We start from the raw sequence: 21,061 nt of genomic DNA on the forward strand, positions 1-21,061 counted from the left end.
TCTCAACAATCCACGAATCAATCAATGAATACAGTAAAATGTGTGCGCCGGTTTATGGTTGACATGGATTTATAGCTTCTTATAGATACAATGAAGACGCTCGCTTCCTGGTGAACTTTTCTCTAAAAACGTTCTTGGAATACCAATGAGACGTAACTCGGTGTGCGATTGCAGTGAGAAAAAGAAGCAGAAGACGTAGGAGAATAATAAATTGAAACAAACAGGAACAAGAAAGAAAAACGAGAAGGATAAGAAATGGGGCAAGATCATAGTATGAGAAACGGTCTCGGGCAGGTCTCAGGTTGCACGTATATATTCAATGAAGTTGACCGAGCACCGGAGCACGTATTTTGCTGATTGTCCGAGTCATTAGCCACATACGAGCTTAGTTTCTTCTCTGACAGATCCCCACCTCAATTCTTGGGGTTCATTCATACGTTGATATCCCCATCTTCCTGCCGCCTTTTGCTATATAAGCTTGGCGGCCCTTGGCAAAGAGCTTTCTCATATCCGCATGCAGTTGGTCTTGAAGTGCATCGCTACCTGAGGTGTCGATTATTCCACGTTTGAATTGAAACAGTGTTTATGTATTATTTTTATAATTTTATCATTATTTCTGGAGGGTAATTACGACTATCAAATTAAAACCGGATATCAAGTAAAATCATGGTGCTGCGATTCGCGGAATTTGCGAGCATTGCTTCACTCGTACTCGCTTTCGTCTCCTGCGAACCTTATCGCGAATATTACAGACGCGAACCTACAGAGTATAACACCCCTCTTCACATCATTGTCATCATGGCTGATGATTTGGTAAGCCCGTAATTACAATTTTCAAGAGGGAACCATTGGCATTTCTACGTTTCGTCTGAAGCTTACAGGCTACATTCTCAGTGTTTCAGATTGACAATGAGTTGTACTTTGAAATAATACTCAATTCACTCTTACCATCATTGTTTCTGTCGTGCAATAAATATCGCTTGTTAGCTACAAAGAACCGAAAACGATTATCGATCCGAAATAAAACTTCAAGTGGCTCATAGCGGCCATTTTGATTTTAGAGCATTTTGTAACTTTACCCACCTAATTTTTTTTTCAACACTCGCTTGGAAAGTTCGTTTTTCGAAGCCTGTAGAGCCTACGTCAGATGCCCCATTTCCGAATTGTGCGGTAAGAAGAGGTTGGCGCATGCGCACACTTCAAATACAACAGGGCTTCTTTCTGCGCATGCGCGTTATAATTACTCATGTTCCTCCAATACCGGGAAGCTTGTCCACAAGATAATGACTCTCCTGTCTATTGCATGCGTCCGTAAATCACGTTATCGATTATATGGGGCGGAGGGGGTGCAAAAATCATTACGTCAAATGCAAATAACAACATTTACAATAAAAAAAATATTTCTATTACCGCGTACTCGTTGAGGCGCTGCAGCTTGGGGACTGGTGTGGCTTCTATCACAGGTATACCTATATATTTGGTCCCGAGCTGTATGTGCCGATGCTCGAGCAACCCCCACTTGACCTCCTTGACGAATAGCCTATTCGATCTTTATTGAGTACTATTTTATTGAGAAAGAACTGAACTTTTTATTTACTTATTTTCGGTCGGTAAAAATGAATACTGCGCGTGATTATTTATTCCTGTTAAGAAAGGAAGTCTAGATTTGTTCACGGGGGAAGGGGGTCGGTAATTTTTCTTATGTCATCTGAAGGGAGTAGGGATGTCAAAAACCCTCTAAATTCGACGACGTAATTTTTGGAAGCGAATAATTTGAATTGCAAGTATTTCTATGTAGTTTCACGTCAATTTAGGGGGCGGATTGTGTGGCAAGGATGTAGTGAAAGTGGGAGAACAACCTTGCAGCAGTTAAGGGGTCATTCAAGTATTAGCTAATGCATTTTTTGCAAATTTTCGCATGCCACCCCTCGTGAGAACAATTGGTCATGTTTTCTTGTTTTGTCCACTACTGTTTTTTAACGTTAGCTAACGCTTCTTGAAAAGTTTATTGGCAAGTCCATTCATTACCTGATGGGACTGGCAGAAATACCATTTATAACCGCATACTGATAAATTTATTCCCACTTTATTAAATATTAATTATTATTAATTATTAATACACATTAATATTTTCATTAAAACGTGAATCCATTATTCATTGTGTATTAAATAGATTATAAATTGCCTTGTTTTTTTTAAATGCATCCAGTAAACATTATATTTGCTGGGATATTATTACCGAGCAATTCACGCATTATTAACACCTCATTTTAAAGATTCTTTATATTAATTGATAGCACGCACTTCAAATTCCCTATGTTAGCTAACGCTTGCCTAGAATGCCTACTATAATAGGGTGACATTAGATAACACTTCTCCGAATGGTCTACCCTTGTTTTAGCGTAATCTAATACCAGAATCGCCCCTAACACGATGTATTTTTAATTACTTATTATCTGTGACGTCCGGGCCGGACGTAACAGATTACGCACAAACGGTTATTAAAAATTATAAATAAAGAAATTCAAAATAAAGTAGACCGTCTAGAGAGGTCAAGAGAATTGCGCTTTCGTGCATATTAAGAGTCGCTTTGCAGAGTAAACAAGTTCATTACCGGATTCGTAAGGGTAATTATATCAGTCTTTATGAGCAGAAATATTTTGTGTTTTTAAGATCGTCACACCTCAAAACGCAATGACTGAAACGTTGCACTATAGTGAGGGTATACATCATCATCTTTTACCTTAGAATTTGAAATTTCATCAATCCAAATTAGGGTACTTGAGTTCAAAGTTTAATAATTCGGCGAAACAAATGCTACAATATAGTTTACTGTCTAACCAGATTTTGAATCATAGTTATCAGCTGTTATATGTTCAAACGCGTGGTTTTAGAATAATTTTTTGTCGAATTAATTTTCACCTCGTTATAACAATTTCGACAATATCGTACCAAGATAAAAAAAAAAAAATGCCCCGATAGTCGTTGGAATTTTTTTAAGTACACTGATACTCGAAATATTGAATTCCGCCTAAAATTGTGGTAGTTACGAGTAAATTTGTTCACCATTAAAAATGGTCGAGGTCGTCCCTCGGTTTCGAACACTCAGAGAAGAGATTATTCACTGTAAACAATATCATTCTTTAATTGCTTCAATCTGAATCATAGATATATTCAAAGTAAGCAAAGTTGTGTTTGATTTCGCAAAAAGTAACAAAACAGAATTGCTTCGTTTAAAAAAATAATTTTTTGAAGGAGTTGACTTGGCGTAAAATTTTTTTTTTTGAATTCAACAAATTAAATTGGTTTTTGAAATAAATACTTTGTAGAAATACATACAGTTGATGATCGTGTTTCTAAAACAACAAACTGATTTGTTCATGTTGAACATGGAAGGGTGTACCAGATATTACTTCAGATTAAATAAAAATTTGTTCAAGTGTACGGTAATTTAAAAATTTATCAGTTTTTGAAAAAATTTATTCAATTTGAAGAATCTTTTCCCTGAGTAAGAGTATGAAAGCCGATGATTCCGGTTAAAAATTGGGTAGAACTCAAAAACACAAAGTGATTCATTGAATGCAGGTAACTCTTGGAACTTGGAACCCAAATGGCCTGTTGTATCGGGACAGTAGGGTTGTTTACTAGTTGCATGCGCCAGAAATGTGGCTTTGCCTCAGAGATCAAGGAGCATTCCGTCTCATTGTTAACTGCGAGTTTAATATTCTCCGGTGTATTATTATTCAGAGAGTCTGAGGTAGGCCGTAGGTATACGACTCTCGACTCGGATTAATAATGCACGCCGAGTTAAGGCAATTACCTCTTAAGATGCGGAGGCTTCTACTAGTCTACTTATGTTAGAACCGGCGCCCACGCATCCAGGGCGAAGAAGGAGAGGGGCACGTGCAATGAGGAAGATTATCCGCAGACACGGGCATCTGACTCACGGCGAGCCAAACAAATAAAATTCCTGCAAAGTGATGACGAAATTCATTTAGGTTACGTAATTGCCGCTCTGTGTTTAATTCATTCCTCCTTTCTTTCTCCTTCTCATAATTCTTCTTCTTTCGGTTGTTTGTTTGCCGGTAATATGCTGTGCAATATGTGACAATTACATGCGCATACATACATTCATACAAACTCACGCACACACATATATATTGCAGAACACTTTTCATTTTCAATGTATTATCTACAGCATGTGAAAAATTATCTAAGCATCAAATTTCAGTTCCGCTAACTTTACTGAACAATATAGCACCATCGAAACTTTGGAATATTAGTTTTATATTAATTGATTGACATTCATTTTCACCTATTCCGAACTCCAATTTTGAATTATTCAGGAATTATGTGATTTATTTTTTTACGTACCGTTCGAATCAATGATCGAGAAGTTTCAAATGAATCATTGTATTTTTTTCAGGGTTGGAACGATGTTGGATTTCACGGGTCAAACCAAATCCCAACACCGAATATAGACGCTCTTGCCTACAATGGAATAATCCTCAATCGCCACTACACTCTGCCTTCATGCACACCCTCGAGAGCTGCTTTTCTCACCGGACGATATCCCATCCGTATGGGTAAGTTTCTGCCTTAATTTGACATGATGATGATTATTATTATCACTTGAAAGAAATAGAACAATTAACGCTGAAAGAAATTTTCAGTTCCGGTTACCGCTCAGTCCTTAACTAGTTTCATTTTTTACCACAACCGAAAAATATAGTTCTAGGTAGAAAATGAAAATTAGTTTTCTAGCTGTTACCTGAAAGTCTAGTATCGGTTACTATTCTTTCTCATTACGATCACTGTTACTATATTTTCTTGTAACTGTTGCGAAAATTTAATGCTTGTGCAACAATAAATTGACGTTAAAGCTTTATTTAACTAAAAACGTAGAGTAAACCGAAGAAACTGATTTTGCATTGCAATTACCAAAAAAGGATCGACAATAGCGCAAAATGGTTACGCGTACGTCGTTTTTCGTCATTCCAACAATATTCAAACAATTTTTATAACGATACCTATTTTACTCAATTTTTCTAGTTGCTATAACAATGAAATTTTTCTCACTGAAGAATGGTAAGTCCTATTCGAATTCAAATATGGCAACAATAATAATAAACAAAATCTATATCGTATGTTGAAACACAATTTTATACATATGTTATAAGAATTATGTATTTCTAAATATTGTGAGTATTATACCACTCAATATTTTTTGTAATTAAACGATTTTTTATAGGGATGCAGGGTGCTGGAATTAAGGGTGGAGAACCACGTGGCATTCCACTGAACGTCCACACTTTGCCAGAGCACCTGAAGGGCATCGGTTACGTAACGAGACTAATAGGAAAATGGCACGTTGGTTATCACACGCCACAGCACACGCCGATGCACCGCGGTTTCGATTCGTTCCTCGGATTTTATAACAGCCACATTACTTATTTTGACCACAAATACAAACAACAGGTGATAAACATTCACAGCTCATTATTATCGTAATTCATTATTTAATGATTCGTTTAACCGATTTCCTTCCGTCATTCTAATCGTGAAACAATTTTTAAATATTGGAATATATTGGGATTGAAAATAATAAAAGATGCCATCTAGCTGCAGAAAATTTACTGTGTACTGATCGCATCGTACGTAAATTTAAATTTTTATTAAATAAGCATATCTCACTTTTTGTCAATTCAATGGAAGAAAAAAAATGGTTACCAACCCCTCCTTTCCTTACCCTACACAAGCTAATCGCTTATGGGGGCATACCTGAAAGGGGTGGCATTGTAATTATTATTTTTATTATTGTTATGTTTCGTTGCAGAATTTGAGTGGGTTCGACATGCACCGAGGAGTGGAGCCGGACTGGGGATCTCAGGGCGATTATGCTACGGATTTATTTACTGACGAAGCAATTCGGGTAATAAAAGCACATGACCCATCTCGTCCTCTTTATCTTCAAGTTTCTCACTTGGCGGTTCATCCGCCCCTCGAAGTTCCTCGCGAAGACTTATGGACGGACGAATTCAAACACATCCGAGAATCTAACCGTCGGATTTTTGCTGGTATGTAGATACCCAGATATTTGATAATCTCATTAAAATAATAATAACAATAGTAATGATCTGGAAAATCGTTTTTGGAGATGCAGAAACGGAGAATAAAAAAAATAAAATAAACCAGGTACACAGATTTCCGGATTTTTCTTCGAAAAATTTTATCATTATGGCATATGATTTAGGCAGGGCCGGATTTAGAGGTCGAGAGGCTTCGGGGCAACAAAGGAGTGGAGGCCCCCTGGCCCCAAATTATTTTCCAAATAAAGCGGACAATTTTTTTCCGTTGAGCTTTTCAATGAATAATTTGGCTTCTGAAGATTACAATAAAAAGAAACAAAACTCACACTTGCCACTTGCAAGGTAAAACAGCGAAAGAAAAATTTCTAAAAGCGAAAACAGCGTAAAAAAATTTTTACTAGTGTTTATATACTAGTTGGAATTTGAAAATTTTTTTTTCGAAGTCTCAATTGTGGGGGCCCCTCTTTCGTGGAGGCCCCGGGGCTGTAGCCCCGGTTGCCCCCCCCTAAATCCAGCCCTGGATTTAGGTTCTGATTCCTAGAATACATATTGTTTCAGCGATGGTCAGTCGCCTTGATGATTCAGTAGGCCAAATCGTGGCCGCCTTAGGAGCCCAGCATATGTTGAGGGATTCGTTGATCGTGTTTATGACTGACAACGGCGCCGCTTCCGTCGGCGAGTTTCGTAATTTCGGCTCAAATTGGCCGCTCCGTGGTGTGAGTTGAAACAATACAGAATTATTATAAACATGCTACCTGAAGATTACAAACAAATAAAGAGAAAAAAAAAACAGAAAACAGCTTGACGATATGGCGTCGGGGTGATTATCAGGGGATTGTTTTTGGATCGTTTAGCAAATGGTAAGACATGTACAGAAAGTATCGTGGAAGCTGTTGCACTTTTCTTCCGTAATACTGAGTCAGCGTAGGGTGAAATATGCGATAAAAAAAACCACTTCTATGATTAAATATTATGGCCATGACAATGGACTCGTTTTTGACTTGTTTTTATTGCACGTTTTACAAAATGATATCCAAATTTAATTGCAAATAGTTTTTCTATTTTGAAAATGTTGAAAAAAATTTCTCGGAAAAAACTCAATCGCCATGTGTATTTACCTGCTATAAAACGACTTCTTCTGAATTTTAGGAATGAGTGGGATACAGAATTAAGAAACCTTAGAGACTGAGTCATAAAGGCTGACAAATTTTGTTTTGGCACGAGATAATAAGAAACAAATATTGTAATAAAATAAAATAATCTACCATCACAAACTCGCACAGACAAAGTACACCCTGTACGAAGGCGGAGTCCGAGGAGTGGCTGCAATTTGGTCACCGCGGCTCTACGATACGATGCGGGTTTCAGACCAACTGGTACACATGACCGACTGGCTTCCGACTCTATATGCAGCAGCTGGTGGTAAAGTTGGGGACTTGGGTGACATCGATGGTGTAAACCAGTGGCCGAGTTTCAGCACGGAACATGGTGGAAAAATTAGGAATTCGCTACTGTTGAACATCGATGAGGTTTCCGAAACTGAGGCGGCGATACAAGGCCGTTACAAACTCCTTCGAGGTTTTCAGCTAATAATTGTTAAATTGGCTAATCGGATGAAACGAATGTGGAGATTCTTGTTTTACGGACCTATTCAACAAATCGTATTTTATACTTTTTTTTTGTTTAATGTAAGTAACGGAATCTGCTTAAACATTGGAAAAATTTAGAGTTCGCGATCACTGGTCTTGTGGAATCAGTGAAAACAGTTCATAAATTTAAATGCAGTTGATTTGCACTCGCTTTGAATACCACATCTTACATGTTCACATATGAATTTTGCGAACCTTTCTCAAAGCTCATACGCCCGCGATCATATAAACCCAATCATTTTCAATTATTCTAAGCAATTCTATTTTTCAGAAGAGTGAAAAAAGAATGAAATACGACTTGCTGAATCAGTTACTAAAACGCGATAAGTCCCGGTCTATCCTTTGAAAGCAATTTTTTATTAGAGTTCTCTGCCTGTTTCAGGTTCTTTCAACCGGGGATTCTACGATGGATATCAGGGAGAATCTGGTCGTGATATGCGAGATGTGTTTTACAATACGAGTTTGGTTATCGGTAGCGCAGTTTCGAAAACGATTACTACTTATCTCGGGGGTCCAATCACTCAGTACAGTGCCATGATTCCTCTTCGTCTCAACGCTAGCGTCGAATGCACCGTATATCCCGGTCCGTTTCGGAAGTCACACTTTGACACCTGCAACGAGACGGAGTGCCTCTTTGATATTATTAACGATCCTTGCGAAACGAAGAATATTGCCAGAGATTTTCCTAAGGTGGGTAATACAGTTGCATGTTAAAAGTCCCGAGCCAGTTTCCTTTCGCAATACAAACCGGCAAGCGTTTATTCAAAACCAAATATTTGTTTCTAGTCGTATGTTATACTCTCATACAATATATAATATAGGACATTGGAAAAAAGATTGTTTTCCTTCGGAATAATAATTGACGAAAGTTTTTTATAACTGAAATTTGTCGCCGAATACAAAAAGTTTAATTAGATTCATCAATTCATAAGCAAAAGAAAATTATTTCTTTTTTTTCAGAGCAAAGTTATATTGTTTAATTGATTTGCAGTCGGTCATATTTTTTTGGTGAAAATTATTTTACTTTATAATTTCTAATTTTTTTTTTTTTTGTGCTTATACATCTATAGATACTTTTTCAATGTGGCAGGACGTCGAAAAATGTAGCTATATAATGGAATGAAAATTTAGATTTTCCCGAACAAGTTATTAATAGACCAGTATCATTATTAAAATTTCATGTGACCACCGGCGGAGCATGCGCTTTCCCATTAAACGCAATAGCTGCAAAGTTCTTTGATGATTTTGAGATTTATTCAAAATATTGTTCAATTTCAGGTGAAAATATTCATTTAACTTTCACTTATTATATCAAATAGGTACTTAATAAGTAAGACAATGATAATATTAGATACATTAATGACATAAATTAATATTGTATCGCGTTGTTCCTGGGAGTAAAAAACAAAAACCGATCGTGAGGAAACATAATCGAGTCGATCGATTAATCGAGTTTGAAAAATAATCGATCGTACTCGATTAATCGTTAAAGAACTGACGATTTAATCGAGAATCGATTAATCGATTATCTTTGGTCGTTCTCACCTTCGACACTTTCGTGTTTAGATAGTATCGGAGTTGGATCTTTTCCTGGAGAAGTACTCCAACTATTTGGAGAAACAGGCTCTGATACCGGTCGACTGGCACGCGGATCCTCGCAGCTTCAACGGCACCTGGCAGCCTTGGTTAAGCGCCGGGGCTTACGCTTACACAAAATGCGGGGCGGCGGTTAGCACAATCGCAATATGCGCCCATATGGGAATGGTTCTGCTGGTCGTCGGACTCCGCGCATTTCTTTGACTGAGGGACACGTTTCCCGCGAAAAATATAACCGCCAGCTTCCGTTGCTCCTACAAAGATGACGCTCAGAACTGCGCAAAAGGCGATCAGCTCACTGCTGCACAAAAAAGCAAGTATAATAAACGAAACGAGGAAAAGGAGGAACTAGTGGAAATCAATTTTATCGATGACGATTAAAATTACAATCAACTATAATATAATAACCTAACCACAACTTATTATAATTGATCTGTCACGCATAAATGATCTTATATTACTTATTTGCACCTCATATTTATATCTATATTATACCTATCGCATAGATGTAAGCGTTTTGTGCCGAATATATACCTATTATGTAAGTACAATATCAATAATAATAATAATAATAATAATAATAATAGTAATATAATAATATATTTATTGTATAAGTTTGAAACTGTGCAGGGAGCTTACTCCTTGAATGTAGCGACGTTGATTGTCAGTGAACCGCTACAGATACGTTCAACCAACAAAAAACGTTCGAGTACGAATGTTTCTAATTACACACAGCTGCAGCTAAGTGATCAGAATATTATATACAAGCGTACAAGTAATTTGTCCACAAAACAGATAATGAGTCGATTACAGAATTCAGCGCATGTCTGAATTTTTCATTTCGTCGACATATTCGCAGCTGTAAGATTACCAAAAACTGATTTGATTACAGCTAATTATAATTTTTTGATGATCGACGTGGAATAATTTATGACATTAAAGTGCACAGGTTACAGGTTCTTAAATTTATACACTGTAAACAATATTCTGGTGTGGACCTATATGGAATATGATTTGCTGTCAATTCAACACTATTGGTGTTCATGTAACACTATCTCGTGCTAAATCTTCGGATTGACCTCAAAAATTGTTCATACTAGTGAATTTTTACAGAAATTTTTTTACAGTGTACGCATATAAATATATATTAATATTGTATATTGTTATGTAATTTTATACGTATTATATTTACGATAGAGATTTTTGTAAATATTATTCATCATGTAAAGTATATAATATTTGTATATTCGGTATAAATCTTTTTTTTCACCTCACGCATTATATATTATACGGTATTATAAAAGTTACGCAGTAAGAAGAGTATTCAAATTGATTGCAAGTTGCATTTTACGTGTAATAACAATACGTTGTATCCTGCGAAATTATAGTTGACACTGCATATTTTAAGCTACAGTCGTTCGCTAATCGCCACACTAATTACGAAGTTCATTGACCCAGTTGATTGCATGCGCATACGCGATACGTTGTTCAGTTTCAATGGTCGCAAACTTATTAATATTAGAAAATTTTCAAGAGTAATTTTTTCCTTCAATTAAATTGAATTATCGAATTTTACGAGTAAAAAAATTTGGAGCAAGGCTAAAGGTTTTAAGTTACAAAAAGGCGGTGGGGTTTAAATAAGAATTTTCAGTTTCTTTCGAAAACTGTGGAAGATACGAAGAAATTTTCTAGAAGGAGAATCGTGCTTCTATATAACAGCTTGATAAAAGTTTCTTTTTCCACTTATCGACATTTCTTGCCGTTTTCGTTTTATTGAAGAAATTCTTAATCTCGGTATATTTTGGGTATCAAATTTTAAATCTGCCGTTCATAATAACACAAAACTCAGAATTGTGGATGAAGTGTAACTCAGAATTCTTTAGGTAACGAAATATGTTCAGTGTGCAAGAATACACGAGAATTAATCCCCTCCATAAGCGAATCTGATGTTACTATATCACAGGTGACATCAAGCGAAGCGTTTTATGACCTCATTGACAAACATACGACAGAGTTGTTTTAATATATGGACGTGTACCGACATTTAACTCACAATTCGTCTTGAGCGGCGTGCGCGTCGTTTAGATGTTCCGTAGAGATTGTCGATTTCCGTTTCAGACTTAAAAAGTATCGATAACTTGACACAGATTTTATATATCTATATTTATTAGAACGCATGGTAGTTGGTCAGTTGAAAAGCCGTGTCCAATATTTGTAACCAGCTGTAAGGCTTAACCAGTTTGCCGAGTTTCACTTCTTCCTATTTCTCCAAGCGAGCGGCATCCGCAATGCTTATACGTATCGAATTTGAATTGTGTTTCGGGATAGTATTTTAAATCAGTGATAATATTTAGCAATACATATTGTATGTTTAATTGATGCAAGAGTACGTTTCTGTCAGGGATATATATTCGTACACACGCAGTGTGTATGTATTTATGTGTGTATATATACGTATACATCAATATAAATACAAATAAATAAGAAAATCAGTCTGATCGCAAGAAAAGAAATTTCATCAGATCTGAAAATGAAGTGTCCTCGTTCCAAAACTGTTTGTGCCCTTATTGGTCTGCTGTTAGTGATATCTTGTGCAGATTCATGCAGTGGGAAAATTAATACGATGTGCGAAAAATCGAATGAAGATTCGCCTCGAAGCGATCAGCCACATATCATCACCATTATTGCCGACGATCTGGTAATGCTCTATGTCATAATTTGAGATATGTTATATTTACAATCGTTACAAAAAAGAACAATATCCAAGATGCAAATATTTGAAGATGTTTCAGTAGTTTCTTTTTTTTAATGATTTAGTAAAAAGAAAGTTTTTACTTGCATTTCGTATAACATACTCGATGAAATAAATGTTAAGTATTTCACACAAACAAAATGATAAATGCAATAATGCGCAATTTATTAGAAAACTGGTACTTAATCCTGTTGTAATCTTACGAATGAATATTTCTGAACCATTATACACATATGGTTGATACAAAGTGGTATTCTAAAAGCATGTAGGCATGCAATAGCTGAATCGTAGAGTAAAAATCATCATAAAAAATTATCTCTGTGCGATACATTATCCGTATTAGATTTGTATAGCTGCATTGTGGGGCTATAATTTACATGATAAAATATTTTACATTTTTAATTTCATTGATCGATATTTATTATAAGCCTTGCTGATCAGGTGCAATTGTGCCAGACGGAAACATTCATAAAAACATATTTGAAGTTTTCATAAACGGCAAAAAGAGTTGGAACTGAAATAACAAATTTTCAGGGTCATGAAAATGAACAAAAGTTTATCTTTTACGTGTATTGGCATACAAATTATGTTCCACGAATCGACGTTGTTAACTTTGCAAGGTTCTGCAATAGCTTTATTGAATACTGCAATGTGGGTTTCCATGTAACATAAGGAAACACGTCACTGATACTCTATAATTTTCTGATTTGCTTGAAATTGAAACTGATGACTGATTTGAGTCTAGGGAGACTGTCGGTAAGTGTCGGTAACAGGAATCTGCGTGTAGAACTCTCATAGCTATGCTATTAAGATCACCAACTTTTCGCGATTTGCGATGAGCAAAGCTGGCTATCAACTGTTCAAAGTTCATTTCCCGCAAAATATCAATATTTATGACAGTAAATTTGTTCAGTCGGTTTTGTCTCATGGTGGTACGAAGTCTATTCCAGATAAGACTCAAGCTTTGCGTATTCCAGATTAGAAAATGAACGTCCTCCACTGCACTTTGTCACCATGAGAATCAGATATATTCTCAACGCGATTTCAACATTAGGAAGCGCATCTTTGACCCCTTTGTCGTATAACAGTCTATATATGGGTATTTTTCATCAAATTCCGAAATTTCAGTTAGGATTTTACCATCAACATTTTTAATCGCAGAAATCCAAAGTTTTACTAAATAAAGTGTGTTCAAATGTAATCTTCCTCCATATTTTTGTTTATAAAATGTAGAAAAATGAATTTAAAATAGCTATAAAATACGGGAAAACTTTTTTTGTTTTGCCATTTTTTTCGCTATATACGGATCTGTTGAACATTAAGTAAACATGCTATATAAGCTAGAGAAAAAGAATAAAGAAGTTCAAACGACAATCTTAAAAGGCGATTAAGATAGAATACTGCATAAATCATTCCCTCATACAATCATCATCCCTCTCACTCTTAAATATGATGAGAAAATGATCGCGATGAAATGACGAATTCGAAAAAAACTATAGAAAACAATGGCACATTACCTCAAATTGTTTTGCCATTTTGTGTATGATACCTCGTTTGTGGTATTGACAATCTTAGTGTCAATAACTTGCATGTAAATAAAAATGTTACATCGATAATAAATGCTTGTGACTTAGCACTAATGACTCAAGACTCAAATTTCGAAATTTGATAAGAAATACCCATAGATAGTGTTCGGTACTGACATCATCGCCTATTTAATCTTTGTATAATTTACTGAACTGAATGATTTAAATGAGTTCGTCACAGAAGCATTCAGAATTCAGAAATCTCTCTCAAATCAAAAATGAGAATAATTCTGACACAAACTTAGGTTAATATAAATTAATTCTGAATGATTTAGGATAATTTAGGCTTGATTATGCTTAATTCAAATTAATTTCAAATAATTTTGTGTACCACAGTAATTGTTCTGTAACGAGATTTTTGAATAATACTACTCTTTGACGTTATTTCAAATAATATCTGGTGTTGTACGGACCTTTTCTAGAAACTGCTAAATAAATGATTTAGTGTATTTCCGATCAGTGTTGGGCACCACTAATTACTTTGTGAAATTATTTACATCGAAATTACTAATTACATTGGTAATTTGTAATTAGCAGAAAAACAAAATACTGATTATGTTTCCAATTTACAAATATAATTAGTATTGCTTATTCTGCTAATTATAAATTACGAATGCAATTAGTATTTTTTATTCTTCTAAATTGCACTTTGTGATTCGCATTACTTCCCAAATCACTCGATAAAGTATGGTGAATAAAAGTCATGTTATGTGTCATGACTTATAGAATGACATACTATTTTTTTAAATATTTCACGCACCGGTGAACTTTTGAAATGCGGGAAAAATTCGCTGTTCATGTATTCATTTACTATCTGGCATACTTACCTAGAACACGCTGATCTAGACAAAATCAATGGAAGCTTACAGCAATTTTGAGACAGTGACTTGGGCGTCGACGTCATAAGTCATTTAGTCATAAATGTTTAACTTCGAGGTTTTTGTGTAAAGGGCTGGAACGACGTCAGCTTTCACGGGCACGATCAAATTCCGACACCGAACATCGATGCTTTGGCGGCAAATGGGGTGATACTGAATCGTTATTACGTTCAGCCAACATGCACGCCATCCAGAACTGCGTTTCTCACTGGACGATATCCTCTGCGTGCTGGTAATTATTGATTATTAAATAAGATACTGTAGAAATTAATTGAATTGCAAAATAACGATTGACACTGCACTGAGAGAAATTTTTAATTTCGGTTACCGCTCAGTCCTTGACTTCATTTTCATTGTTTATCACAATCGAAAAATATAGTTCTAGGTAGAAAATGAAAATTAGTTTTATAGCTGTTACTAGAAAGTCTAGTATCGCTTACTATTCTTTCTCATTACGATCACTGTTACTATATTTTCTTGTAACTGTTGCGAAAATTTAATGCTTGTGCAACAATAAATTGACGTTAAAGCCTTATTTAACTAAAAACGTAGAGTAAACCGAAGAAACTGATTTTGCGTTGCAATTACCAAAAAAGGATCGACAATAGCGCAAAATGGTTACGCGTACGTCGTTTTTCGTCATTCCAACAATATTCAAACAATTTTTATAACGATACCTATTTTACTCAATTTTTCTAGTTGCTATAACAAATGAAATTATTCTCAGTGTTGGTTCAGAAACTGAAGCCACAGGTGATTGACTGAGTCGAGCTTCGTTGAAAGAATTTATTCTTATTGTCAGAGTAAGAAAAAAAAACTGAAAAATACCCACATGTACACCGATATCTCAATAATATTCTGAGAGATACTTCATGTATCTTGGGGCAAATGATTTCCCGCCTACTGTATGTTATTGTCTCATACTCATTTGTTAAATGATTTCTCAAATAACGAATTCATTAGTCATGTTTGAATGACAAATGTAATCCCGCAGGGTTAAGAATGTCACATTTATGTTAAATTGAGTAGAATTCCAATGGTCGAATCGCTTCCCAGTTCAAAGAAAATTAAAAACTGTCTATTCAAATAAAGAACGCTTGGTTATGGACAAGTTGAAATGATTGAAAAACCATATCGTTTGCCCAATTTCGATAAGCCAGGGCTTATTTTGTTCGTTAGTCGATACTCCACATCTTATGGTCTGATCGAGTGCTTACAATCATTTTTTTTGGAAATGCTTGATCTTCCAAATAATAAGCTACACTATGCGTTGCATCTCGAGACTGATCAACTCATGTAGACTGACTGTCCGGCTATTTCGAAACTCGCTAAATTATACCGAAAAAGCAGAGCATGCCATCAGACATGAATTTTGAACAACGTTAATATGACAGCAGGAGTTCATTGATGATCCCCAGTAATAATTTTGTTTACACCATTTTTGCGAAGATATTAGGAACCAAAAGTGGAATTTATCTTCCGTAGGTGATTTGTAGAGAATTTATTGAAATTGTGTCAGCGATACTGCGTTTCTGATACCAAAGAAATGATGCAACGATGCGTTTGTTCTAACTAGAATTACTGCCAGTCCGGGTTTTTCATTTTGATTCGCGGGATTAATAGACTTCTTCTAGACTCAAGAGAGATCGTTTCAATAAAGTTCGACCGAGCTAACTTTGATTGTGAATTCTGAACCATCGAGTCACAATTCCTTTGTTTGATACTCTCGTTGTCTAAAGAATTCAAAAGAACCGGATCTGAACAGGGTAAATGTTTGTTTCGAAATTGACAGGAATGCAAGGGATACCTTTGACTACTGGAGAACGTTGGGGAATCCCAGTGGATATTCCGCTCTTCCCGGGGCACCTTCGTAACTTGGGTTATACCACCAGACTGCTGGGAAAATGGCATCTCGGCTACTACACCGTAGATCACGTTCCAACCCAACGAGGATTTGATTCCTTCGTTGGGTACTACAACGGCTACATAAAGTACTTCGACCACACCATCAGGCAGGACAAAACGGTACGTTCTTATCTCTCCGATTACATTTTGGATTGAACTGGTTCAGTAGTTTTCGAGTCATCGAATAAAAAAATTATATTTAACAATGTTTAATGAAATTGAATTGCATCTGCGGAGGAAGTTCGTGGTGTCGTTCATCAAGGTTAGCCAGATTAACCGATGCACTTGTTATACAATCGTTTGCAGAATGAGACTGGCTATGACCTGCATCGCGACGATCGGCAGAAGTTGACGATTGAGAGAAACAAGGATTACTTCACAGACTTCCTGACTGAGGAAGTTGAGGATGTGATAAAAAGTCACGACGTGTCGAAACCTCTTTACTTGCAGATAGCTCACCTGGCACCGCACAGCGGAGAGCCGGAGGAACCGCTGGAGGTTTGGAATGTGACAGAAGTGAACTTGACTCTCGGTTACATCAAGGATATCAACAGGCGGAAATTTGCTGGTGAGTATTGATCCGTGGGCCTTGTTTTTGCTTCTTCCGACACTCATGACGTGTACTTTTGTGCTCAGGAATGGTTACGAGACTTGATAATTCGGTCGGGCGAACGATAAAGGCTTTGAAGAACGCCGGGATGCTGGAGAACTCGATCGTCATATTCACCACCGATAATGGTGCCCAGACTGAAGGACTCCACGTGAATTATGGATCCAATTATCCTCTTCGCGGGGTGAGTGATGCTGAAAAAAACGGGATAAATTCAGCCACGATATCATCTGCGACAGGAAAAATTCGTGCTTTACTATTCGGAAGTTGAAGAGTCTCTTGTGACCTCTGCCAAATTACAGAACAAGACATAGATCTGATAAGAGGAAATAATATTCCTAAAACTGACAAAGAAATTGATCAAAAATCATTTCTGTCACTGGCCGGGTTGCATTTTCAGAAAATTAAAAACATCAGAACAAATATTCACGTCATCGAAGTTATTCAAGAGATATAATCTGATAAAAATAAATATAAAAATTTGCATTCCAGTTGAAGTTTAGCATGTTTGACGGCGGCGTCAGAGGAGTTGGCTGCATTTATTCGCCACTGATCGTAAATTCGTCGAGAGTATCGAACGAGTTGATGCACATTACCGACTGGATGCCGACCTTGTATTCAGCTGCCGGTGGGGATGTCAAGGTCCTCGGAGAACTCGACGGGGTGGATCAATGGCCGACATTGAAGTACGGCCTTAAAAGTCCTAGAACTTCGCTTCTCTTGCATGTGGATGAAAAGTTCAAGGTAGCTGGAGCAGTTATGGGAAAATTTAAATTTCTACAAGGTTGGTCAGACGTGAAGTTTCTCTTTTTTACTACAGAGGCTGCGGTCCCCGGTGGAGATAATTTCTACGCCAAACTAAAAATTACATTTTACGATTTCCTACGAAAATTGCTACGATTAAGCAGACAAATTTGGAGACGTGCGTGGTTTTGGCATAGAATTTTTTCGTAGATTATTGTACTTTTTCATAGATTTTCGTAGATTTTTGTAATCTGCTCTAACCCGTTAGCGTTCATTTTTCGTAGAAATGCATATTTGTTTGTAGATTATTTCACTTTTTCGTAAAACATTGTACTGTTTCGTAGATTATCGTAGATTTGAGTAATTTTTTTTACTTTTAGCACTTGATATTCATCGAAAATCATAGTTTTTCGTAGATTACAGTATTTTTAGCTAAGTTTTTTTTTTCGTAAAATTCACCTAATGGAGATAGGATGAGTTCAAAAATATACGACAAATTCTCTAAATCCGTCTAGATCGTAATGTAAAATGATGAGAAGATCAGACTTCGGATATAGACCCAAACTCTTATCGGTACTTAATTAATTGTCTGTAATAAGTTTTATGCGCAAGAGATGCTACATCTAGCAGATGGTTTAAGTCCAAAATTGTAACTAGTTTTCGTATAAAATTGTAGATTTTCATCATTCTTCGTAGAAATCCATAATTTTTTGTTAGTATTTGCACTTTTCTATAAAATTCAACGCGGTTCGAGGAATAAAAAAAATTCTTCATGTTTGGGTACAAAATTGAAATTGTATTTCATAAAAAGTCGTAGATATTCGTAATTTTTCGTTGACCCGCGTAGTTTCCTAAGAAGTTCTTGGAAAAAAAATTAAATCTACTCCCAATAGGCATTTTTCATCATTTTCCGTAGAAAGTACGTGGATTTTCCATAATTTTTCATAATTGGCTACTACTTTCTACGATTTTCATAGTTTGACGTAGAAATTATTTTCGCCAGGGGTGCTTTTACTTGCTCACGATAAGTTTATTGACGGTAAAAAAGTGAAAAGGAAAGATTTGGGAAATTGTATACGATGATTATCACACATCATAAGATGGCTTTTCGCAATACGTAATGTCTAGATATTAGAATGATGGAAGTCAGCACAGACAAAAAATGAATATACATAAATCCAGAAACTCGTTAAAAAGAAGAGAAGATAAATACATAATGGATTCACATGGAAAGGATTCAACCAATATGAACAAAGCCTTGCAATACACATGATAGATTATTTATCCAACAACGGTTTGGAAAGTTCAATTTTCGAACCTTGTATGGCGTACAGCTTATGGTGCCTCGTTTCCGAACAGTACGGTGAAGCAGCGGTGGCGCATGCGCACAATTGAAATGCTATATTTTACGCGCTAGAGCTTTCTTTGACGCATGCACAATTTCGAATAATTTAATATTACTCACTGCGTCATTGGCGTAATTTACCTAATCACAATTGTACGCGTTGTGAGTGGCACGTTGGTTGCTTCTCCTATCAAACTCTCCTTTACAGGTTTTGCAGAAAATAGCGTGTGTCACGCTCCTCGGAAATCACTCACTTTCTGCACTCGTAACATTATATATTATACGTGACTGATGATTTTCTTTTCGTAATACATTAGGTAACCAAGTCAACTACACTGATTTTTATGGTGACAGTGGCGACGGGGATAATTATCCGCCTTACTCTGCAGCGTCAGTCGTATCTTCTGCTGCTGGGCAGGCGATTTCTCAAATTTCTGAGTCCGTTGCAACTCCGCAACAAATCATCAGCTTGCGTTTGAAAACAAAAATGTCGTGTCCACCATTCCAAGAATACGTGAACTGCACGAGCAGATGCCTCTTCGACTTAAGCGTTGACCCCTGTGAGACTGTTAACCTATCTGAACAGCATCCTGAGGTAGGACACAGTTATTTTATGCTTTTTCGAAAATTTTATACTCTTTCCAGCTTGATACACGAGCTACATGATCCTTATTTTCGAACAATGTTATACACTGACAGTAAATATAGTACACTGACTGTCATGGCCGTTATATTTAATTACAAGCATGTTATTTTGATTCAATATTTTTTTTCGAATTTATATCTCCCATTGAATATTTTACTTTGCATCGATTGAATAACGTAAAATGAAAGTCCAACAGCTTACATAATGCCGCACTGTGTCTTAATGTTTAAAAAATGTTGCCAAAACGATTAGCTTGTCGCTTGCTTCGGCAGCACAATGTCATAATTCCGGTAGTCCATGTCATTTTTTTTGTTTTTTTTTTTAATTTTTCAAAAATACAAAAAAAAAACATATTATTCTATGCGACAAAGTTTGAACCCTTATGCGACGTTCACAATGTTGATCTTACCTAAAGTTACTAGAACATAAGTCACTAAATTGATGAAAAATACAATTTTCACAGATTTATACATGATGTATAACTTTTCTGTGGTATGTAAATAAACTGTGTAATAAATATGTATTTTTTATTTCACAGATAGTTGAACTAATGGAGAGTTATATAGAGAAATATCAAGATGTTTTGGTCCAGCAATCGAGCGGTTTGTACGACAGAACTTCAAGTCCTGCCAAGTTTAATGGGGCATGGATGCCGTGGATAAAATTCAACCACAATGATGAATCTGCGTCGCTTTTGGAAGTGCCACAAACCAGTTCCGCCGTAAGCTTATATTAGCATGCTGATTAGTAATTTGAATCAATTTTCAAATGAATTTTAAGAAATTGTTTTAAAATTTTTTTCTGGTTCTTGTTTCAGGGTGACATCATCATGAATCTCAGGTCGATTCGGCAATCATGATACCTGACGTATCTGTTTGTAAATGGAGATATGGATCAACATTTTAAATGATATTAAATTTTAACTCAATCTGTTCAAATGTTATAAATGACAACTGTCACTTGCACGTCGTGGGTTTTATTTCTTCTGCTTCAATGTTTCCATCATGTAGATCTTTGGACTGCGCCATACAGACCATGAGACGATAAATTTACCAATAAATACACGTTGCCTGCAGACTCTGTAGATAATGTACTCGATACCAGCTGAAAGTAAGCGGCATAATTCAAGTAGCATTATACCACGGACCTATACACGGTTCGTGCATTATACAAATGACCGAGGCTCTTTGTCCTTATGCAGTGCAGCCTCACTAGTCGGTATCAGAATTCAGATAATTAAGAAAAATTATGCGATGATTGT

General features: G+C 36.1%; 2 protein-coding genes across 2 annotated transcripts; both read left to right on the plus strand.

Annotated features, from left to right (window-relative positions):
• The first annotated feature begins 474 nt into the window (after positions 1-474).
• Positions 475-10,083, plus strand: LOC124297397 (arylsulfatase B-like). Its single transcript, XM_046748379.1, has 8 exons — positions 475-813; positions 4,427-4,586; positions 5,252-5,478; positions 5,837-6,077; positions 6,648-6,805; positions 7,373-7,667; positions 8,121-8,428; positions 9,305-10,083. The coding sequence occupies exons 1-8, from the start codon at positions 667-669 to the stop codon at positions 9,536-9,538; spliced, it is 1,770 nt and encodes a 589-aa protein (XP_046604335.1). The 5' UTR covers positions 475-666; the 3' UTR covers positions 9,539-10,083.
• A 1,019-nt stretch (positions 10,084-11,102) lies between these two features.
• Positions 11,103-20,765, plus strand: LOC124297396 (arylsulfatase B-like). The gene is made up of 9 exons (XM_046748378.1): positions 11,103-12,032; positions 14,623-14,782; positions 16,343-16,575; positions 16,762-17,023; positions 17,092-17,249; positions 17,558-17,849; positions 19,472-19,749; positions 20,339-20,521; positions 20,618-20,765. Exons 1-9 carry the CDS (start codon positions 11,865-11,867, stop codon positions 20,657-20,659), a joined length of 1,776 nt encoding a protein of 591 aa, XP_046604334.1. The 5' UTR covers positions 11,103-11,864; the 3' UTR covers positions 20,660-20,765.
• Positions 20,766-21,061: the final 296 nt, after the last annotated feature.

This window comes from Neodiprion virginianus, chromosome 2 (assembly GCF_021901495.1).
Source record: "Neodiprion virginianus isolate iyNeoVirg1 chromosome 2, iyNeoVirg1.1, whole genome shotgun sequence".
In the NCBI taxonomy this organism is placed as follows: domain Eukaryota; kingdom Metazoa; phylum Arthropoda; class Insecta; order Hymenoptera; family Diprionidae; genus Neodiprion; species Neodiprion virginianus.